At 40.4% G+C, this 24,286-nt stretch overlaps 1 protein-coding gene across 7 annotated transcripts in view; it reads right to left on the bottom strand.

Annotated features, from left to right (window-relative positions):
• Positions 1-5,019, bottom strand: part of THOC2 (THO complex subunit 2) — a 95,625-nt gene extending 90,606 nt beyond the window's left edge. For all 7 annotated transcript variants that reach the window (XR_013483652.1, XR_013483653.1, XM_078147902.1 and 4 more), the window contains exon 1: positions 4,844-5,019. Coding sequence is in view for 5 of the 7 variants with exons in the window: in XM_078147902.1 (XP_078004028.1) it covers positions 4,844-5,004 (161 nt within the window). In the remaining 2 variants the exon portion in view is untranslated. The remainder of the gene's footprint in view (positions 1-4,843) is intronic.
• Positions 5,020-24,286: the final 19,267 nt, after the last annotated feature.

Genomic DNA, 24,286 nt, shown 5'->3' with positions numbered 1-24,286 from the left:
AGACATGTTCAAAAAATAAAACTTCAAGAAAAAGTTTTAGGTAAAGTCTAGCCTAAATAACAACTTTCCCCAAAATAATTAAGCTTTACCCACCAAACTGATATTTTTTGAACTGATTCATTTATCAGCCAGTCAGTCATGGTTTAGAACCAAAAGAAAACCTGAAGATTAGCTAGTCCACAAAATACATGAAAAGACATGCCTGTTAAATGATTTTTTTTTCTTTCTGTTTTTAATGGTAGAGTAGTGTTAAGGGATAGAGGCACAATTAAAAATAGTGATGTTCTTTCTCCTCAAGAAACAGAACCATTGTAAAAATGTACTTAAATGCACAGAGAGAAGTAAAATTGGAAGGAATTAATTTTAAACTAACATGTAAAATTTATATTTTTAAGGAAGCAGTATGAAATAGAGATTCATTGTTTTGTCCAAAATCTTCTTTTTATATTTTGCTGTAAATATGGAAATGCTCTTTTTGATTTTTTTTTTGGTTTAAGTTCATAATTTTTTTAAAAAAAGGTCTAGTCCAATCTCTTCATTTTACAGGTAAGAAACTAAAGACTACAAAGGGTTAAGTGATTTGCCCAAGGTCCAACACCTAATAAGAAAGAAGATTTAAATAGCTCCTCTGACTCCTCAGCTTCTCAAGGGCAGGTACTAGTAAGGGAGAAAAACACAAAGCAATGTGACTGTTTTTGGAGCTAGTTCATATCTGACTAAAAACCATTTCAAAAGAAGAGTTCAAAATTTTTCTCAGCAATAGCTGCATACCCGAAATAAGTATACTGTCACCAAAGGTTGACTATTCTGAAAGGGACAGCATCCACATTTAAATATGAAGTTCTAGAATGACTTGTAAAAAAATTTTTTACCTAGAAAGACTTGTACGGACTGATGCTAAGTGAAGTGAGCAGAACCAGGAGAACACTGCACACAGTAACAGGCACATTGTGCAATGACTAACTTTGATAAACTTAGCCCTTCTCAGCAATGCAAGGATCTAAGACATCTCCAAAAGTCTCATGATGGCAAATGCTATCCACATCCAAAGAAAGAACTATGGAGTTTGAATGCAGATTGAAGCATACTATTTGCTTTTTTTTCCTTCTGTTTTGTTTTGTTTCCTCTTTCTTGTGGTTCCTTCTATTGGTTCTAATTCTTCCTTACAACATGACTAATGTGAAAATACGTTCAATAGGAATGTATATTTAGAGCCTATATCAGATTGCACATCATCTTGGGGAGGAAGCAGAGGAGGGAGGGGGAGAAAAATTTAAAACTCAAAAGCTTATGGAAGTGATTATTGATAAATCAAAATTAAATTAATTTAAAAAAATTTTAGTCTGGAAAGGCAGACTGTCTCTAACACTGCTTATGTGACCCTGGGCAAGTCACCTAACTTCACAGTGCCTCCAGGCAACTCTAAGAGCAGGTTCATTGGTAGGACTTTCCTCACCTAGAGTTTCCCACAGCAATGAAATCACAGATCTATACTAAAAACCAAATCAAAAAAAAAAAAAACACACACACTGTCAAGTTTTGAAATACACTGAAATTTATACAAGATAGTATTTGCAAATAAAGATCATAAGATGAAAACCTTTTTCTTCAAGGGGTTTCTTATATAAGAAAATCCTTAACACCAGTACATTACTAATTCCTTCTACCAGAATGAGAATCCACTATTTGCAAAGCTGTTCCATTCTAGAAAATAATTAAAAATGGATGAAATAACTTAAAACCAGAAAAGTAATCACAAAATTGTATTTTTATTAGTTTTAACTTCCACGGAGCTTTTCACCACAAAAAGATTACTCTTGAATTTCACTGCCCTCAACCCTAAACATTTTGTTAAATAGCAAAACCGTCCCAAAAACAGTGGTGAAAGCTAAGAAATCTACAAAACTTATATTAACCCCTCTATAAATGAACTGACTTTACATTATTGACAATAAAGACCAAGGAGGAATCAACATGCTGTACATGCCCTTTTTTTTATTACAAATTGTACATATATGTATGTATACACACGCACACGCTTACTTTTATAAAATATCAAATACCTTGGCACTTATGGCAGCCCAGACCAGCCTTCCCTCATTCTCCTAACTTCATCATTATGCTCTGGCTCCACCTTTCCCTCTCTTTCCCTTCTCCCCCTTATTTACTCACTTTTATTATATTTAACTCTCTTTTAAAATTTATTTTACTCTCTTTTATTTGTAGCTTCCCCCATAAGAACGTTAAGGTTCTAGAGGATAGACACAATCTTTCTTTGACTACTTGTTGAATTGACGACTTAAAAACTTTGCAAAGTGCCCAGTGTATAAAGATTTAGAAAATGTTCATAAGAGCTAAAAACGGAAGCTGTTCTCTAGTAAAAAACAATCACCTAACAATCAATCCACAAAATATTATCTTAAAATATCCATATGTTCAGCACCGAAAGATTGGAAAAGGCAGAAACTTAGTATAAAGGGTCCTTGGCCTCTGAGAACTTATCTTGTCAAAGAGACAGAACTGGTCAACAAGTAATTAAATCACAAGAAACGATCAGAGAATGAACCGAATGATAACTACAAAATCCTTTCTCTGAATTTCTTATGCACTAAAAGTGTAGTCTAGTCCTCAAAGGTTTTATGGAGGAGTTAAATCTCCTATTGGGCCTATAAATATGTTTAGAAGCTCTGACTCAGGAACATCTAAGAACCAAAACTCAGAAGATTCACATCTTAATACAAAGTTGGCCCAAAAAAGGGGGGGGGGAACCTCTAGCAATGTTTAATATTGCCATCCTGCTTTAAATTTTCAAATTAATACCTTAGAGGTTAAATCTGAATTACTTAAAATACAATCAAAGAGCCATAAGTATTAAACTGTTTCTACTGCTTGGAGAATGGGAGTAAACACCCTGCTGCTAAAGTGGATTTACTTTGATCACACTTTAGATTCTATTAAAAAATTAAATATTTAAAGTCAATCAGTGTCAAGCTATATGCCATATTTTTTCAACTATTTTAAGTCCTTCAGCATTTTCTAAAGGAGTACAGAATGGACAATATCATTCTCTCCACCTTTCCCAAATTTTAGACCATGAGTTTTTCAATAACCGAAAAATTACTTTTAAATAGAATGTGAATGTGGAAGGTGGGCTCATGTTAAAATGCATTAGAAATATTTTATGATTAAAGAAAACCGCATTGTCCAATGCCATCAATTAAAGGCACTTAACAAACCTAACCCATTAACATCTGCCATCATTAGAGCAGCTATAACTAGTGGTAGTCAAAAATACTGAACAAAAAGGGAGTGGGAGCAGGTATGGAACATCGGAAATTTCATCGAAGGTAAGGAGCCAGGAGGCAGTTGTCTCTCTAAATTTGTTATATGTTAACGCGCGCGCGCGCACACACGCGCACACACACACACACACACACACACAGAGGCCTTGAACGCCCCACTTCAAACTGTGGGCCAAGAAGGAAAAGTGCCCCCAAGATAGGAGCACTCCATCACAGGGTGCCAGAGCTGCCAAGAGTAAGAATCGAGAAACTTGGAATGAAGAAGCCCTGGCCAAGAATGTTAACAGGAAAGAAGGGACCAGTGAGAAGCCGCTGCAGGCGCTCATCCACAACTCCGGCGGGAAAGCAAATCGCTCCGGGGCAGAAAAGCGCCAGGGACTCCCAGGGGCCAAGGGCGGAACGGGAACCCTGGGCGGGAGGGGTGGGGGGTGGGACTGGAATGGAGGGGAGTAAGAGAGAAAGCAAAAACAGAGAGAGGGGAGGAGGAAAAATGGAAAAGAGGAAGGAGAACAGGATAGGAAAGATGGATCGGGAGGGGTTGGAAGGGGAGGGGAATGAGGGAGAAGTACGCGGGGGGGGAAAGGAATGCTGAGGTGGGGGAAATAAAACCGGAGCGAGGACGGAACGCGGTGGGGGCCATTAGGGAAGGAACTAAGAAAGGCTGGGGGGAAGGAGGGGGGACCAAGAACAAGAGGGAATGGGGGGCCGGGAAACCAAAAGCGGGAGAAACTCGGCGGGGGGGGGCGGGGGAAGAGCACAGAAAACTCAGCAGGGGCGGGGGGGGGCAAATGTAGGAGAAAGTCGGCGGAAGGGGACAACAGCAGGAAAAACTCGGCTGGGGGGAAGCCAGAAGCAGAAGACACTCGGCCGGGGGTGGCGCCACAGGGAGACCAGAAACAGAAGAAAATTGGTGGGGGGGGACGACCCGCAAGAACAGGATGGTGCGGGGAGAGGGAACCAGGAGCACGGGAAACTCGGCTGGGGGCCCTGGGGAGTGAGGACTTAGGAGCTGGGGAACACGGCAGGGGGCCGCGGGGGGGGGAACAAGGATCGAAGGGGAAGAGGGGGCGCCGAGAAGGGAAACCAGGAGCAAAAGGGAGTTTGGGAGGAACCGGAATCGGAGAGCGAAAGTGAAAGTAGGGAGTGGGAAAAGCGGGGTCGAGGTACGGGAGCGCGGGACAAGGAGAGGACCGAGAAATGGAGAGCTGGGGCCTCAAACCGAGGGAGCGCTCAGAGACTCGCCCAGAAAACAGAGCGGGAAGCGCCAGGCCGTCCCTAACAGACTTGAAAATCGGAGGGGAGCGGGCTCCCCTCCGCAGAGTCGGGCCGGAGGCCCAGGGATTTGCCCGGGGACCGAGGCCTCTGGACTTAGAAAGTCCTCACAAATTCTCCTCAGCCGCCTTCTAGGGGAGAGGGGAGGGGTGGGAAGAAACGCCGCCGCCCCCCCACCACCACCACCTCCAAAAAGCCTCATCGAACCCGAAAAACTCTCGGGGTGCAGCATTGCGCCCCGATGATCCCCTGGTCACCCGTTTACTCACAATTCGAGCTTGCCCACTTTCTCCCAGTTTTTTATCCACTCGTAGGGAACCACCGAAGTCGGTCCGCTCGTCGTCGCCGCCATCTTCCTCTCTCGAGGAGCTGGAGCCCGGATGTATAGTGAGGGAGAGAGGGTCAAAGTGGAGCACCGCCCACGGGGCATGCTGGGAGCCGCAGCGCTCGTTCACCACCTTCCCCGCCTACCAGGCTCCAGAGCCGGCCCCACCCCCGCCCACGGCCGCACCTCCCCGAGAGGGCGGGCACGAACGAGCGCGGCACCGCGCCCGCGCTCTTGGGTTTTCCTCAGCGGAGGCGAGATACCCACCTCACAGCCACCCCGGGGAAAAAAAGGAAGCGGGAACGAGGAAAGCCGCCGTAGCTCCCACGCTCGCCTGTCCTCCCACCCCGCCTCCCTCCGTTTCTCCGAGTCCCAAGGGAGCTGGTGGTGGGAACCCAGCCTCGAGCTGCGTCTGCCACGTGTGCAGCTGCGCACAGTCGGGGCAATCACTATGCAAGGGCTCGGCCTTCCTCTCTCCAATGCCTCAGTTTCCTCCTTTCAACGCAAGTGGAGCCGACTGGCTCCCAGTGCTTCCTGCCCCTCTACCGAGCTGTTCAGTGTAGTCTAGCCAAAAAAATTATGGAAACAGTCCAGGCAGAAGATGTCCTTTAAACATCTATTAGCAGCATGGTACTGGAGAGAAACAGGAAAGAATTGAAAGCCCCATAATTTAGACTTAACCTGTAAGAAAAGAAACCCTCGTGGATATTTTAATTCCAGCTGTGGCTGTTAAGGGCTCTTAAGGTCCAGCGTCCTAATACCCTAAATCCTTTCTTCTGTATTTTAATCTCCCCCTTTAGAGCTCTAACATTCTGTAGTCCTAAGACTTTTAAACCCTTCTCTTGGCCTCAATTTCTCTCCACTGTAGCAGGACTAGGTTGAACTGTCTCCAAAGCCTCTTTCCTCTCTGACATCCCTTGCCCCTAAATCCTTTCCCTGGTCTAAATCTCAGTTGCTCCCTTTTTAACTGATGATGAGACTACCTGGTCTCTAAGAGCACTAGAGTTCAGACATGCTATGATCTTCATTCCTTTCCTTTCCCTATGAATCTCCATTTCCTCCTCAACAACTAGTCGGACTCTAAAAACCCCTCCTAGCTCTGATTTACTGTGATGCTGAAACCTTTCTCATCCAAGTACCTCAGTTTTCCTTTGTGTAACAGGGCTCCTACAACACTTGCTCAGATTGCTGACATTCTGAGATTCTACATTTTTCCATTCACCATGTAAACTTTGTTATGTACCTTAACATACTGGGAAGTTTAGAACAGATAACTTTCTAAAGAAAATTCTACTTTTGTAACAAGGATGAACTTACTGAACTCATGTTTTGAGAGGTCCACAGGAAGGAAGAGATTTAGAATCACTGGATGTTAAGACTGTCCAGAAAATTGAAGGGGAAGGGGATAAGAGAAAGGGGGGAGAGATAGAAGGGAGGGCACATTAGGAGAAGGGGTATTCAGAATTTATGCCATCTTGGGGTGGGGGAGGGACGAGATGGGGAGAAAATTTGGAACTCAAAATTTTGTGGAAGTGAATGTTGAAAAATAAAAATTAATAAGACTGTCCAGAACCGAGTCAATAATCTAGTCCACCGGTTATTCACGTGGGGTCCAAGATCACCTGCTTTTACAAAGCACTTAAACATACATTATCTCATTTGTGTTCATCACTAAGCTGTAGAGAATTTTTTTAAAAGATATACAGAACAGTTTCTGTTCTCAAAAATATTACCATGTAGTTGAAGAAACAAGACTGAAAGGTGAAAATCAGAGGATGTTATAAGCCAGAATATAATTGAGAAGATTTTTATTATTACCTAGGTCTCATTTTTGATGGGGTTAAGAAAGAAGCAAGTTATCCAGCTATTTTTGTTTGTTTGTTTTTGAGAAATGAAATATTTTAGAGACACAGATTGGCAGTAGAGACACAAGTTAAAGAATATAAAATTTCCCTAACATTTCACAAAATGTGCTTAGCTAGAGAAAGACTAGGATTTTTTTATTTTTATTTTCAGTTCCAAATTTTCTCCATCCCCCACTCACTAAGAAGGCAAGAAATATGATGCCCATTATATATATGAAGTCATGCAAAACATCTTTCCACATTAGCTATGTTACAAAAAAAGGAAGAAAAATAAAGAGAAAAAAATAAGCTTCAATCTGCACTCAGAATTCATCAGTTCTTTATCTGGAAGTAGATTTTTGTTTGTTTGTTTTGAACCAAATCTGTGATTTCATTAACATGGAACTCCTGAGCAAGAAAGCTCACTCTACCAATTCAGGTTGGCACCTACTCTGCAATTTAAACAGTCACCTAGAGCACTGGCAAGTTAAGTGACCTATCCAAGGTCATACAGCCAGTACATGCCAGGGGCCTGATTTAAGCTGTCATCATTTAACTGAAACTGCCTTCTCCAAAGTTACCAATGATCTCTTAATTGCTAAATCTCATGGCCTCTTTTCAGTCCTCATCCTCCTTGACCTCTCTGCACAGCCTCTGATAGTGTCCATCATCCTCCTAGATAGTCTCTTCCCTCTGAGTTTTTGTGGCAGTGCTCTCTTTTGGCTCTCTTACCTGTCTGTTCCTTCTCAGTCTCCTTTCCTGTATCTTCATCAAGGTGAAGCCCATTAAATGTATATGTTCACACACACACACACACACACACACACACACACAGACACACACACACTCACAGAGGGTTCAATCCTAGGTCCTCTTCTCTTCTCTGACTATATACTATTTCATTTGATGATCTCTCATTGATTCAATTATCATATTCCCAGATCCATTTATCCAGCCTAAACCTTTTTCCTGACCTCCCAGTCTAGCATCTCCAGCTGCCTATTGAACATCTCAAACTGGATGTCCTATAGATACCTCAAAACTCAACATGTTCAAAACTAAACTTATTACCTTTCCCTAAACCCTCCCCTCTTCCAAATTTCCCTATTACTGTCAAAAATACTGTCAAGAATACCACCATCCTCCCAGTCACCCAGGTTCAAAACCTAGGTGTCATCCTCTACCTTTCACTTTCTCTCAGCCCCTCTATCCAATCAGTTGCCAAGCCCTGTAATTTCTTCTGATGCAACATATATATGGGAATATATACATGTATATGTATATGTATATGTATATGTATGTGTATGTGTATGTGTATATGTATATGTATATGTATATGTATATGTATATGTATATGTATATGTATATGTATATGTATATGTATATGTATATGTATATGTATATGTATATGTATATGTATATGTATATGTATATGTATGGAGAGAGGGAGAGAGAAAGAGAGGGATGATATAAACAGATACAGAGAGAGATATATATACACATATACACACACATACCCCGTTCTCTGCTCTGACACTGTGGCCACTCTGATGTAGCTCTCACATCTAGGGTATTGCAATAGTCTCCTGATTGTTCCTCCATCTCATCTCTCTTCATTCCAATCCATTCTCCACTCAGGTATCAAACTGACCTTCCTAATGTACAGATCTGACCATGTCACTCTCCTATTTAATAAACTCCAGTGGTTCCCTATCACCTTCAGGTCAAGTTGAAAATCTCTGTGTGGCTTTTAAAACACTTCCTAACCTGGCTCCTTCCTACCTTTCCAGTGTTTTTCTACTTTATTCTCCTCTATGCACTCTATGATGCAGTGATATGGGCCTCTTTACTATTACTCTCCCAGGATCCACCATCTCCTAACTTCTACATTGGCTGGCCCTCATATCTGAAATGGTCTCCCTCGTCTACTCTGCTTCTTGGCTTCCCTGACTTCAAGGGGAAGACTTCAAGTCTCAGCTAAAGTCTCACCTTCTATAAGAAGCCATTCCCAATCCCTCTTCACTGTAGTGCCTACTCTCTAAGATTATCTCTAATTTCTCCTGTGTATATCTTATTTACACACAGTTGTTTGCATGGTGCCTTCCCCATACTTCAAGTCCCTTGAGAGCAGAGACAGTTTTTTGGCTTTCTTTGTGTCCCCAGCACTTAGCACTGTGCCTGGCCATATAGAGTAGGCACTGATTGACTGACTGACCCTTCGGTGTCAGGATTGACTTCCTGATTCCAAGGCCAGTTCTCTACCCACTGTACTGTACTGACTCCCTTCCCCAAACCTTTTCTATTTAATGTTTTGCTATTTCCCAGGTGGATAAAATGGCTGTTTATTGTAATTGAATATTGATGTTGGGATGTAAGCTCATCTTCTCTAGATTCACTGAAAACATCTTTGTGATGACCCTAGGAATAGACAAGGTATTATGGGCCTCATCCAGTTGCCACAAGGTTCTGATTTCTTCTAATACTAAAATAATAATAGCTCACATTTATTAAGCACCTACTCTGTGCCAGGCTCTTTTTAAATATTATCTCATCTGAACTATGCCCAAAGGGCTATAAAAATATGCATACTCTTTGACCCAGCAACAGCACTTCTAGGGCTATATCCCAAAGAGATCATACACAGGGGAAAAGGACCCACATGTACAAAAATATTCATAGCAGCTCTTTTTGTGGTGGCAAAGAATTGGAAATTGAGAGGGTGCCCATCCATTGGGGAACAGCTGAGCAAGTTGTGGTATATGAATGTAATGGAATACTATTGTGCTATAAGAAATGATGAACAGGCTGACTTCAGAAAAACCTGGAAAGACTTGTACGTTCTGATGCTGAGTGAAGTGAGCAGAACCAAGAGAACGTTGTACACAATAACAGCCATGTTGTGCGATGACTAATATTGATAAACTTAACCCTTCCCAGCAATACGAGGATCTAAGACATCTCCAAAGGCCTCGTGATGGAAAATGCTATCCACATCCAAAGAAAGAACTATGGAAGTTGAATTGCTATTTTTTTTTCTCTTCTGTTGAGTTTTGTTTCCTCTTTCTGATGGTTCCTCCTATTGGTTTTAATTTTTACTTACAACTTCACTAATCTGAAAATATGTTTAATAGGAATGTAAATGTATAGCCTATATCAGATTGTGCGCCATCTTGGGGAGAGTGGTGGGGAAGAAGGGGGAGAAAAATTTTAAACTCAAAAGCATATGGAAGTGATTATTGATAAATCAAAATAAATTAATAAAATTTTAAAAAATATGTTATCTCATTTGACCTTCACAACAACCCTGGGAGAGAGAGAGATGCTATTGTTATACTCATTTTACAGGTGAGAAAACTAAGGCAGACAGAAATTAAGTGACTTGTTCAAGGTCACACAGGTAGTAAGTATCTGAGACTGAATTTGAACTCAGGTCTTCCTGAGTTCAGTGCTCTATCCACTGCACCATCTAGCTGCCTAAAGTCTGCTAGGTCTTTATATTTTAAAAGTTTCATTTCATGACTATTCAGCATAGTGATCATTTTGTGATGCAGGAAATAAGTACTGTGGAAGTCAAAGGAGAGATAAATGTGCAGGCTGTGGGGAAGTTCATGGGGAAGGTGGGAACTGACCTGAGTCTGGAAGGATTGAGACTACAGTTGCCTCCAGGGGTATGCTAGAGCAAGCTCTTATTGGCTCCAAGAGCCAATTGTTAGGGGCATCTGGGTAGCCCAGTGGATAGAGCACAAGCCCCGGAGTCAGGAGGATCTGAGTTCAAATCCAGTCTCAGATACTTACTAGCTGTGTGACCCTGGGCAAGTCACTTAACCCCAATTGCCTTGCAAAAAAAAAAAAAGAGCCAATTGTTAAATTTTCAGTGTGAGCATTTACACCTCAGAAATCAGAAAACACTACAAATCAAAGCTAGTCTTATTGTTATATTGATTGTCTAAACCAGGCCTGCACAACCTGCAGGCCTCAACTTGTGGCATGCCAAAGGATATCAAGAAAAATGTAGAGGAAAACATCCTTTGTATATAGAGGAAATCCTTTGGCATGCTGGCTGCAGGCTGTGCAGGCCTGTCCTAAACTTTTAAAAAAATAATGGAGAAAACCTTCATACTGCAAATTAAACTTAAAAGTGTATCCAACATACATTTTCTTTCAGAGAGGTAGTTGTTAAACTTTCACCAGCACACCACTAGTTGCCATTATCTGATATATCTAGAATTGTCCTCTTGCCAACTGTCATACTTGGAGGAACCATTATTTATGCTAATCAAACAATATCTTTCAGATCCATCTATAGTAACCACTCTTGTCAGTGGCTAATTAGATCTGATAAATAATAACAAATAAATAATAATAGCACTACCTAATAAATAACACCAATGGTATAATTACTAAAGATCCTCAACAAGTATTGGGGTTCCTGTCCTGCCTCTGACACATACTGCCAGTGCAATCATAGAAAATCAACTTCTAAGTGTCCCAGGCAACTCTGTAAAACTGTAAATTAGAGACAAGTTGCTAATCTGTATTGGTAGACAGAAGTTTCATACCAGAAATTCCTGATACCAATAAAATCACAGGTTCAGGCTAAAAATAATGAGTTGATATTTTAAAGTTCACAAAGCATTTTACATTCATGATCTCATATAAGTTCTCTATCCTAATAGGTAGGTACTTATTCCATTTTATAGTTGAAGAAACTGAGGTTCAAGTTAAGGAACTTGCCTGTGGTCACACAGACAGGAAGGATCAAAGATAGTATTTGAACCCAGACCTAGCATACCATGGACTACACCATACTGCCTCACAACAGATATAGACAGATAGATAGATAGGTAGATAGATAGATAGATAGATAGATAGATAGATAGATAGATAGATAGATAGATGTACATACATGAAAAGACATTCATCCTCTTAATTGGGAGGTTTATTTTGATTTGTTTTATAAGATCATTTTCTGAAGTATTATACTTTTCTTATCCTCCCAAAATCTTAGAACTATACTATTAACATATAAACAGAGATAAGTCCTTGAAGATCAAACTGGTTACCAAAAAGTATGCTGCAAATTATACATTTACTCTTTGGACATGGACAATTTGGGAATTTGTTTTCCTCAAATATACATGTGTGTATGTTCATAAAATTTGTTATAATATTTTTTTCTTTTTTTTTCCAATAGGGAAGAGGTGAAAAGGAGAGAAAATAGATTTTTGTTGTTAAGTAAGTAACTAAGTGACTAACTAAGTTAAGTAAGTAAGTAAGAAGCTATGGAGGCAAGATAGCCTGAAAGTGCTGCCAAAAGTCATGTTGATTGGGAAGTTTAGAAAATAAGTATCTTCTGAACAGGCTGACTTCAGAAAAACCTGATTTGTATGGTCTGATGTTGAGTAAAGTGAGCAGAACCAGGAGAACATTATACACAGTAACAGCCACATTGTGTGATGACTAATATTGATAGACTTGACCCTTCTCAGCAATACAAGGATGTAAGACATCTCCAAAGGCCTCATGATGGAAAATGCTATCCACAAAGAAGAAAGAACTATGGAGTTTGAATGAAGATCGAATATTTGCTATTTTTTTTCTTCTGTTGTGTTTTGTTTCCTCTTTCTGGAGTTTCCTCCTATTGGCTCTAATTCTTACTTACAACATCACTAATGTGAAAATATGTTTAATAGGAATGTTTATGTATAGCCTATACCAGATTGCACACCATCTTGGGGAGGGAGGAGGGGAGGGAGAGGGAGAAGAATTTGAAGCTCAGAAGCTTATGGAAGTGATTGTTGATAGTTTAAAATAAATTAATTAAAAATTTTAAAAAAGAAAACAAACATCTTCAAAACTGAAGACCATTGCACATAATGACTGCAATAACTTAAATGGAGGAAATACTATAAGGCATCTGAATTCATTAAATACCATCACCAGTTTTGATTCCAGAAGACAACATGCTTTTCTTCTCTCTTTAGTGAAGGGGGGAACTATAGGTATGGAATGTTGCATATGCCAAATATGATTAATGAGTCAGTTAGTTTTGTCTGTTTCTCTTTTATAAGGCTGGAATTCTTAACTTGGAGTTCATGAACTTTTTTTTTGTGTGTGTGGAGGCAAACAGTTAAATGACTTGCCCAGTGTCACACAGCTAGTAAGTGTCTGAGATTGGATTTGAACTCAGGTCCTCCTGACTCCAAGCTGGTGCTCTGTATCCACTACAGTGCCACTTAGCTGCCCCGGACTTTTAAAAAATATGTTTGCATAACTATATATCAGTGTGATTTGGCTTCCTTGGTCTTTCTATGTATTTTATTTTATGCAATTAATTATATGATTCTGAAAAAGGGTCCCTAGGCTTCCTCAGACTGCCAAAGGGTCCAGGACACAAAAAAAGTTAAGAACCCCTAGGATTGAGGAAATGCTAGTGGGGAGGGGGAAGGTATCAGAAAGTAACTGTGTTATTAAAAGCCCAAAAGACATCAATAAAGCTTTTGTTATTGAAGGTTCTTCCACATTTGAATTTAGCAAGTGTCCAAAAATATTAGAATTCCCCAAATAGTGAGTCTTTTTCTAGCTAATCTTTCCAGGATTTTCCTTAGGCGAAACGAAGCCTAAAGGCTAAGAAGTAAATGTCTCAGAATCCAATGTAGAAAATTTAATTTAAAGATAAAATGCATATGAAATAATTAAATATAACATATATCTTGAACATTAGCTAGGTTTTTTTTTAAACGGGAATGGGGTGATTATAGAAATTATAGAGTTCCACAAGTACCACGGAGGGTGGTGAAAGTAGACAAGAGGAATGCAAGCAAAGAAATAGAAGAAAAATTGCTTTCCATTTTATAAGAACAATAGGCATGTTTTCAAAATATATGGATGTAAGGAGTGTGCCCAGGCCTGATCCCTCTTATACCTCCTTAAGGAGATTTCCTTAGATTCTTCTTTGTTAAAGATGAAAGGTTTGGGAACAATCTTACTCTTTCCTTTGTATATTTATTTGATTGTTTTTGTTGACAGTAGTTAAAAAAATAATTAAGAAAAAGGAGAGTTAGATACTGGAGCTAGAGAGCTGGAAAGAGATTCAAACAGAGAGGAGACTCTAACTAGGTTCCCAGGATGGGGCACCTACACATCTATCAGGCCCCAGGATTAGTAGCAGTGGCCTGATAAGCAGAGGATGTCCTGAGCCAAGTCTACCTGGACCCAGCAGGGGAATTCTTGGATTGATTATAGTTAACTCCTTCGTGAAAAAATCTACCCCAGCTCAGCTCTCCTAAATGAAGAACAGATCCATAGAAAGCCTTTCTAACTGATATGTTTATTAAAACCACCCAAAAAGTGAGTTCCTGGGCTCCCATAAAATCCCCATAACTAGGATCTTGGGATCATAAATCTAGAGCTGGAAGGGACCTCACAGGTCATTTAGTCTACCCCCTCCCCCTCATTTTACATTTACTGAGGCAAGGGAAGAGAAGTGACTTGCCCAAGTAAGTAAGTAGCAGAGTCATGAATCAAATCCAGATCCTCTAAGTCCAAGGTTAGTAATTAAAATCACACAAGATGAGAAGATGTGGATGTATTTTAATCTATACAATCATCGAAGAACTACTCCCGTTAAGGAGAACACAGATCCACTGAAGTACATAGATCTATGATACTGAGGCTAGAGTAACCTTAATGATTATTATTATCATCATTAATAATAGCACTAAAGATGGCCACTTATAGCACACCTTGCCATTTGCAGAATGCATTCCTTCCATTATCTCATTTGAACCTCACGAAACAACCCTATGGGGTGGTTCCATAGGTATTGTTATCCTCGTCCTGAGGCTGGCCGACAGCAAATTAAACCTATCTTAGCCTGTTGAGTTTTCAAAGGTAATTTTTGTCTCTAATGGACTCCTGAAAAAAACCCAAAGTGGTGGTGGAAAATTCAAAGGAATCATTCCTTTAATTAAAGGCAGACACAATCAAGAAAATGCCCATTTGGACTTTTGCCTCTGAGAATCATGTACTTAGATGTGATCTCTGTGCTGCCTATAATCATACCCACTTCTCAAACTGGGATAGGACTGTTCCCAGATGTTCAGGGTGTTTGCTCAAGAAAAGAGATAGCAGCTCCTCCTGCATAGCACTCTGCCGGAACTCTCCCTCAGAAGGTCAAAATGAATCCCTGCTCTTTTATATAAACTTTATTTCTTTTTTTTTTTCAAATGAAATGTAGGGTATATGTTATATGTTCCCATAAGATGTGTATATTCCCATCTAAACATAGAGACAAGAAGTACAAGGGTAAGCATTGAGGGATCTCTCCAAAATCTTGCCCACTCTTCTCCAAGGGAGACAGTGATTCCTGCCTTGAGGGGAGCAGGAAAAGGGAGCATGAGACTAACTGTTCTGTTCTCCAAGTCTCTGAGTAAGAGCAGCTAGGTGGCACAGTGGATAGAGCACTGGCCCTGAAGTCGGGAGGACCAGAGTTTAAATCTGGCTTCAGATACTTACTAGCTGTATGACCTTGGGTAAGTCATTTAACCCCCAGTTGCCTCCAAAAAAAGAAAGAGGTACTAGACTAGAATCTGCCCCCCTAAAGACTGCTGGTCTAGAGATACAATCAGTTCTATCCAAAGCTGCTAGCTTCTCTACTCACTACCCCTTAAAGAAGAGAGGTATTAGAAACATCTGCCCAAGAGCTCTGTCTGCCAGCAGGGGAATGTCACCTTAATACTATCAAATACTTACATTTCATGTAGCATAGGAAGTGTGTGTTTTTTAAAAATATATCACAGAAAAGCTTTATAGATTTCTAAAGTATCCAGTCCTCAGGATAACCCTGGAGGCAGGCAGGGAAGGTATTATCATCCCATTTTCAGATAAAGGAACTAAGGTTCTAAGGTAGTAACTTGCCACTTAGTGGTAGAGACAAGATATGGCCTTTGGGTTCACTCTCTCTCCTCTTGGCAGAGAGGTGTGGACTAACTAGAGGTGCAGGTGGAGCTATGCATTTTCTTTTCTTTTTGCAGGGAGGAGAGGGAATCATACATTTTCAGATATGACCAAGGTGTTCAATTGTTTTGCTTAACCATGCTTATTTGTTACATCCCATTTCTCAAACACGAGGTCTAGCCTAAGTGATTTGTTCAGGGTTAAAGTTTTCATCTTTTCTTAGATTCCTGCATTTGCACTGAGAGGTAGAGGAGAGCTGTCAAAAACTAAGCCAGCAACACTTTGAGTGCAGTTCAAGCCAGATTAAAATGTAATTGGGAAATATTTAACAAAATAAGTTAAAATACAATAGAACATAGATAATGTGAAAATGTGGTTTTCTAAGTCAGTCTGAAGCCTAAAAGGATCTTTGTGAACAGTTTAGCGGCCCCCGTTTTATTTGCGTTTGGCACCACTGAGGTAGACAAAGCAAGCATAGTGGAATCTTTAGTTCTTTCTCCAGGGTTGGAACCTTACCCCTGACCCTTCCTTCATTTGCTCTTGCCTTCCAATAACTGTGCTTTGGTCCTATGTGGGAGAGAGAGTCTGTGTGGCATCTTAAACGGCTGCAATAGCCAGGTTTTTTTTCTTAGCAGGTCATAAAGGTAACTTGGATCATTCACAGAGAAGCTCTATATTCTTAGCAGGGCTCCAGAAGATCCCTAACAGAGTAGGCCATCATCATCAGCAGCCTTAGCATTTCTATAGTGCTTTAAAGGTTTGCAAAGACCTTTACAAAAGTTGTCTCATGCAATCCTCACAACAGCTCTAGGAGGTAGGTTCTATAGTTATCAGAGATAGGAAACAGAGGCAAACAGAGGTCAAATGGCTTGCCCAAAGTCACACAGCGAGTAAGTGTCTCAGGCTGGGTTTGAACTCAGGACTCCCTGACTCCAAGTCCAACACTTTTATCTACTTCACCCCTAGCTGGCCATGTGCTGCTTCTACTGCCTGAAAAACCACTCCGCCATTATATATTGGCCTGGATAGTGCATGGCCCTTTTCACTGTGAACATTTTACCTTTTGCACTCGCTGCATACAGAATCTTCAACAGTAGTGAGCTGGGTCAAACCTGAGTGACTTGGGAAATCCTGCAAGAATTTTCAGTTGGTGAACAACATGCAGAAGTGGAAGACAGCATCATTTTGGCAGTGAGGCTGCAGGCCCTGGGTTTAACCTATGGCAATTCTATGGGCCTTTACCCCAATTGATCAGGCACTAGCCACTAAAAGGGTAAGGGGGTGGTTGTCAGAGGCTGCGGCTTCAGTACCTTCTTGCTATGGCAGAAGGAAGAAGATGCCACCTATAATTTCCATTTCCCAACATATCCTTTACCCCTTCCTGATCCAGAGAGCCATGCCTTGTAATAAAAGATTTTTAAAAGGGAGGAAAGCAGTTCAGCAAAACCAATCAACGCATTTATCACGTCCAACAGTATACGCCATATTCTACCTCCATAGTCCTCCATCTCTGTAAAGAAGGGAATGAGGTGCAATAATAAACCCAGGAGAAACTAAATACCATTCAAAATAACTATAGAAAGAGAAATCCCATTCAAAATAACTATAAAATGTGTAAAAACGTCTGAATGTAAATTACCCAGGTATATCAAACCCTGTATAAATGTCACTACAAAACACTTGAAGAATTAGAGAGCACTTTCCTTATCTGGGAGGTGAAGGGGATGGACTACATGGCCTCTGAGGTCACCTTTCAGCTCTAGATCTAAGAGCCTGTGACTGATCTGGCCCAACACTCTCATTTTGTACAGTAGATGATGAAATTGAGACTCAGGAAGGTTCATGGACTTGTCTATAACCATAGTAAGTATTAGAGCAACTATTTGAACCCTGGTATCCTGATTCTACCTGCTGTACTTTTTATAACATATCAGCCTCCCCCCCTGCCCTGCCAAAAACAAACAAACAGCTTGAATAACGGGAGGAATATTTACTGATAATGGCTGGGTTGCACCAATATAATCAATTAATGATACTACCTAAATTAATTTACAAATGTAGTGCTATATCAATCAAACTACCAAGAGGATGCTATATAGAGCTAGACAAAATATAACAAAATTTTATTTGAAGGAATAAACGGGTTTAGAATTTCAAGGAAAATAATGAAAAAGGTAGGAATGATGGGGGAATAGCACTTCTAGACCTCAAAATATATTATAAAGCTGTAATTATCAAAATTACTTGATACTGGGTAAAAAAAATAGAAAAATAAATCAGTGGAATGGGTCAGAAACAAATGAACCCGACAACCTAGTGAATGATAAGTGTGAGATCATACTTTAAAAGAATGCAAGAGTTCATAACCTAGAATCTGTGACCTTGTTTGTTTAAATATTGTGATCACTATAGTGTGATATAATTGCAATAATAATAATAAAACATTTTCACCCATCCTCAAACTTCTCATGGCTCTCCCTCCCTCCACCCTCTCAACGGAGAAATTTTCTCATATTTTACCGAAAAAAATTGAGGCCATTCACCCAGATCTCCCTGTTCTCTCCTCTTCTTCACCTCATATCAACCAGATGCTTTCTGACACTCTCTGCATTCACCTGTTTCACATAATGAGGTGACCCTTTTCCTAACCAAGGCAAACCCCTCTACATGCAAAAGTGATCCCCTTCCATCCTATCTTTTCCAGCAGATGACCCCTCTAGCATCTCCACTCTCACTTTTCTTTAATCTTTCACTGTCTACTGGCTGCTTCTATACTGCCTACAAACATCCTTGTCTTCTTCATCTTCAAAAAAGCCTCACTTAAGCCATCCATCCCCATTACTATACCATAGCTCTCCTTTCTTTTGTGGCTAAACTCCTTGATAAGCAGATCTACAATAGGTGCCCCCATCTCCTTTCCTCTTACTCTCACCTCTCATCATTCAATTTAAACTGCTCTTTCCAAAGTTACCATAGTTCTCTTCATGGCCAAATCTAATGACCTTTTTCTCAATCCTCATCCTTCTCGACCTCCTGAAGCCTTTGACACTGATGATCACCCTCATCTCTTTGATACTCTCTTCTCTCTAGTTTGCCCAGCTCTCACCTAGTTCTCTTGTTTATTCTCCTTATCTGACCACTCCTTTTCAATGTCTTTTGATGGATTTTCATCCAGTTCATCCCCAATAACTACAGGTGTTCCCCAAGGCTCTGTCCTTCTCTGTATATATTCTTTCACTTGATATCTCATCAGCTCCTATGGTTTCATTTATGTCTATGCTAATGATTCTCAGATCTACTTATCTAGCCCTAACATCTCTTCAGACTTCCATTCTCTCATCTCCAACTGCCTTTTAGACATTTTGAACTTATTTCCCATAGACATCTTAAACTCATCATTACGTAGACTATTGCAGTAGCCTGCTGGTTGGTGACCCTCCCTCAAATCTCTCTCCACTCTAGTCTATCCTCCACTTAGTAAGCAAAGTGATCTTCCTAAAGTGAAGGTTTGACTATGTCACATCACCATTCCTACCATCACACTATCCAATAATCTCCAGTGGTTCCCATTACCTCCAGGATCAAAGAGAAAATTCTCTTTTGGCATTCAAAACGTCATAACGTCACCTCACCCCATTCTTCTTACACTTTACACTCCCCCGTATACTCTTCGATCCAATGGCACTGACCTCCTTCATGTTACTTCAACAAGATACTCCATTTTCTAACTGTCATCATTTTTACTGGCTGCTCCCCATGCCTGGCATGCTCTTCCTCTTGATCTCAGCCTGGCTTTTCCTGGAATGTTCTTCCTCCTGATCTCAGCCTGGCTTTCCTGGCTTTCCTGGCTTCCCTCAAGTTCTCACTAAAACAGAAAGCCTTTCCCACTCCTACCCCCACTCCTTAAATCTAATGCCTTCCTTCTAGTGACTATTTCCAATTTATCCTGTGTGTATCTTGTTTGCACATGGTTATTTGCATGTTGTCTCCCTCAGGTGTGAGGTGTGAGCTCCCTAAGAGGAGGGACTGTCTTTTATCCGCAGTATTTAACACAGTGCCTGGCACATCACAGGTGCTTAGGAAATGTTTATTGAATAAATAACAGAGCTCTCAAGGTCCTGTACAACCTTCTGTTTCCAACTTTATCTCCTATCACTTCCTTCCACAAAACTTCTCCTCCAGTCAACTAGATGTGCTCTCTGACCCCTGGAATACACCACATGTATTTCTGACTCTAGTCCTTTGCTCCCATTGCTGCCCCCCACTTAGAATGCCTTCTGCTTTTTCCTCTCCAGCTAGCCACTAAAGTCCCAACTGTTCATAAAGCCTTCCCTGACCAACCCAGCCATTAGTGATCTTTTTCCTCTTCAAATATTCACCATTAATTTGACAGCCTAATTTGGCTTATTATTACAAGTTTGATCAATGTGGCCACGCCCTCCACTGATTCAGTTCACACCCTTAGGAAACAACTGCATAAGGTGCTATGGCCAAAAAAAAATTTTTTTAAGTTCATCCCCTTAATGGTCGATTTTCTAATGATGTAACCTCTCCAGATTTGGACTGGTCCTTGAGGGCAGGCATATATTGCCTGGCCCATGCGCAAAGCCTTGCCAGCATAGTAGGACTTGCAAAATTTCATGTTCCACCATCACAACCTTGGAGAAGCCCAGGCTGCCTTCAGTCCATCAGGAGGCATCAGAAGAAGATTTTAGTGGAGGAGGACTTAGATATGCCCCTTCTCATTGTTACATATCATTAGTCTGGGATTGTAGTTCATATTGTTTTTTGTATCCCCAACACCTGGCACAAGGTAAGTGCCCAATAAATGCTTATTAATTAAATGAATGAATGAATATATCCTGTTTCCACAATTAGAAAAAAAATTCCTGCAGAATAAGGAGCACATATTAGGCTATTCTATATGCCCAGCATACAAAGTAACTGCACATAGTAGGTACCCAATAAGAGCTTGTTGTTGATCATGATGGAAATGATTAAAAAAAAAAAAGACTATTGACCAAAACCCAACTAACGGAACATTTCTCGTTAACTACTATATTTTTCTTTCTTCTGTGTTTAGGGAGAAGAGGCAGATAACCTAAAAATGGGGTTTTTAAAAAACAAACAATTTCCAGAAGATACCTCGGGCATAACTCATATTCAACTCAATTTCTTTCTATCTCTATGGCTGCTGTTCATTAATATTCAGAATAATGACCCCTGAGGCATTTCAAGGTTCTCAATTGAGTGGAGTTTAAATTATGTCCAGCATATTCTCCTTCCTCCATTAAAATTCTCATCTAAAAGGCTAATGCCGCTGGAGTACATGCTCTAGCAGGTCCTATTAATCTAGAAAGGCTTCGAGTACTAGCCCAGTGTGTTTGCTCTCTGAGGACCAGCATGGCTAAGTTTGGAGAAGCCCGTCACTAGGCTGGCCTCAGGAGAATGAATTCTTTGGCCATAAAAGCAAAATCAATCCAGGAAATAATGGATGAGTTGCAATTTGCATCAGTGAAAAGAGTACCCATGTTGACATTACAGATATTTGAAGTACTACACTAAGGAGTATATCATCTTCACTAAGACAGAAAAGAGCACAAATATATTTTAGATAGATTTGGGACAAGAAAAGGTTGAAATAAAAAGGATTTTCTAGTTAACTTTCAGCTCATAGGGTCATATTACTTATAGACTGGAAGGGACCTTAGAGATCACAGGATCATGGTCCAACCTGTCCACTTATCCTTTTTTCAATTTTACTGTTTATTTTTCATTTAGTGAGCATTTATTTTCTTTCCTTCTCCCTTCCCCCCCCCAAAAAAAGAAAACCCTTGTAACAATAATACGTAGTCAAGCAAACAAATTCCCACATTTGCCTTGTTCCCTAAAATCATGGTTGGTTATTGTATTGATCAGAGTTCTTAAATCTTTCTTTTTTCAATTAATTATTTTCTTTTTTTTATATAATTTACTCCATTCTACCTCTCCTTTTCTCCTTCTCCCAGTGTAATCCTCTCTCACCGCTTAATTTTATTCTCCAGATATCACCCCTTCATCTTCGATTTCACCTCTGTCTATCTATCTATCTATCTATCTATCTATATCTATATCTACATTTAATTTTTTCCTTCCAACTACCCTAATACTGACAAAGGTCTCATGAGTTACAAATATCATCTTTCCATGAAGGAATGTAAACAGTTTAACCTTAATAAGTCCCCTATGATTTCTCTTTCCTGTTTACCTCTTCATGCTTCTCTTGAGTCTTGTATTTGAAAGTCAAATTTTCTATTCAGCTCTGGTCTTTTCATCAAGACTGTTTGAAAGTCCTCTATTTCACTGAATATTCATTTTTTAAACTGAAGGATTACACTCAGTTTTACTGGGTAGGTAATTCTTTTTTTTTTTTTTTTGGCAAGGCTATGGGATTGAGTGACTTGCCCAGGGTCACACAGCTAGTGTTATGTATCTGAGGCCAGATTTGAACTCAGGTCCTCCTGACTCCAGGGCCAGTGCTCTATCCACTGCACCACATAGCTGCCCCTAGGGTAGGTAATTCTTGGCTGTAATCCTATCTCTTTTGATCTCTGGGATATTATATTCCAAGCCCTCTGGTCCTTAATGTAGAAGCTGCTAAATCTTGTGTCATCCTGATTATGTTTCCACATAATTGTTTCTTTCTGGATGCTTGCAATATTTTCTCCTTGACCTGAGAACTCTGGAATTTGGCTACAATATTCCTAGGAGTTTTCCTTTGGGGATCTCTCTTTTAGGAGGTGATTGGTGGATTCTTTCCATTTCTATTACCCTCTGGTTCTAGAGTATCAGGGCAGTTTTCCTTGATAATTTCTTGAAAGATGATGTCTAGGCTCTTTTTTTGATCATGGCTTTCAGATAGTCCAATAATAATTTTTAAATTCTCTGTCCTGGATCTATTTTCCAGGTCAGTTGTTTTTCCAATGAGACATTTCACATTGTCTTCTATTTTTTCATTCTTTTGGTTTTGTTTTACAATGTCTTGATTTCTCATAAAGTCACTAGCTTTCCTTTGCTCCATTCTAATTTTTAGGGAAGTATTTTCTTCAGTGAGCTTTTGGATTTCCTTTTCCATTTGGTCAATTCTGCTTTTTAAGGCATTCTTAAATTGGCTTTTTGGACCTCTTTTACCATTTGTGTTAGGCTATTTTTAAGGTATTATTTTCTTCAGCATTTTGGGGGTCTCCTTTAGCAAGCTGTTGATGTATTTTTCATGATTTTCTTGTATCACTCTTATTTCTCTTCCCAGTTTTTCCTCTACTTCTCTTACTTGCTTCTCAAAATCTTTTTTGAGCTTTTCCATGGCCTGGGACCAATTCATATTTTTCTTGGAGGCTTTAGATATAGGAGCTTTGACTTTGTTGTCTTCTTCTGGTTGTATGTTTTGATCTTCTTTGTCACCAAAGAAAGATTCTACGGCCTGATTTTTTTTGCATAGTTTGATCATGTTCCCAGCCAATTACTTGAGTTTTAAACTCTTTGTTAAGGTAGGGGTCTGCTTCCAGTGTGGAGAATGTACTGTCCCAAGCTTCAGTGGTTTTGTGCAGCTGTTTTCAGAGATACTTTTAGGGCCTGTAAATTTTCAGTTCCTCAGAGGTGGTATGATCAAGGGCGAGGTGTTTACTCCTTTCCTGGCCTATACTCTGATCTATGAGCTACCACAAGCACTCTTTTCTGCCTTGGAACTGTGAGGAGGATTCTCTCTTTACCACCACTACAGGCTCCATCATGCCAGTACTCCTTCTTGCCCAGGACCGCCACCCAGAACTGCAACCCAGATCCAAGCACAGGCAAAGCAAAAGAATTCTGCCTTAGCACCATCAAAGAGATCCCTGCAATCCCCCTCTGATCAACCACTCAATTCCCCCTCAATCTGTGGGCTGGAAGCTCTGGAAGCAGCCACCACCTCGAGGCCGGGCAGGGACTGGTGCTAGGACTGAGCTTCTCTCTCACCAAGGTTATAGACTTTTCTTACTGATCTTCTAAGTTGTCTTTGGGGTTTGTTGGTTGAGAAATCTGGAAACCACCACAGCTGCCTGTGATTCAGTCCTCTGAGGCCTGCTCCAGGTTCACTGAGGCCTGGTCTTTGCCTGCATGCCCACGATGAACTGCATTCCTCTCCCGGCCTGGTGTGATCAACCTTTCTGATCAACCACCCAGGTTGTCTTGGGCTGGAAATTTGTTTCACTCTGTCTTTTTGTGGGTTCTGCTGCTCTAGAATTTGTTTAGAGTCATTTTTTACAGGTATTTGGAGGGCTTTGGAGGAGAGCTCAAGCAAGTCCCTGCTTTCACTCAGCCATCTTGAGATGTGATAATTATTTTCAATGATCAGAAATTGATTTTGTCTTCCTCCCACCCACACCCCTTCTCACCCTTATTATTGGGGGGAGGGGAACCTTATAACAACTATACAGTCAAACAAAGCAAATTCCAGAACAAATTGGTCATGTCAAAAAATGTCTTATTATGCATCTTGAGTCCATTGCCTCTGTCAGAAGGTGCGTAGCTTGTTTCTTCACTGGCCTTCTAGAATCATGGTCATTGAT

Source organism: Phascolarctos cinereus, unplaced genomic scaffold (assembly GCF_003287225.1).
Source record: "Phascolarctos cinereus isolate Bilbo 61053 unplaced genomic scaffold, phaCin_HiC Scaffold_8;HRSCAF=390, whole genome shotgun sequence".
Classification (NCBI taxonomy): Eukaryota; Metazoa; Chordata; class Mammalia; order Diprotodontia; family Phascolarctidae; genus Phascolarctos; species Phascolarctos cinereus.
The sequence above is the reverse complement of the archived record's forward strand: the minus strand, read 5'-3'. Positions and strand labels throughout refer to the sequence as shown.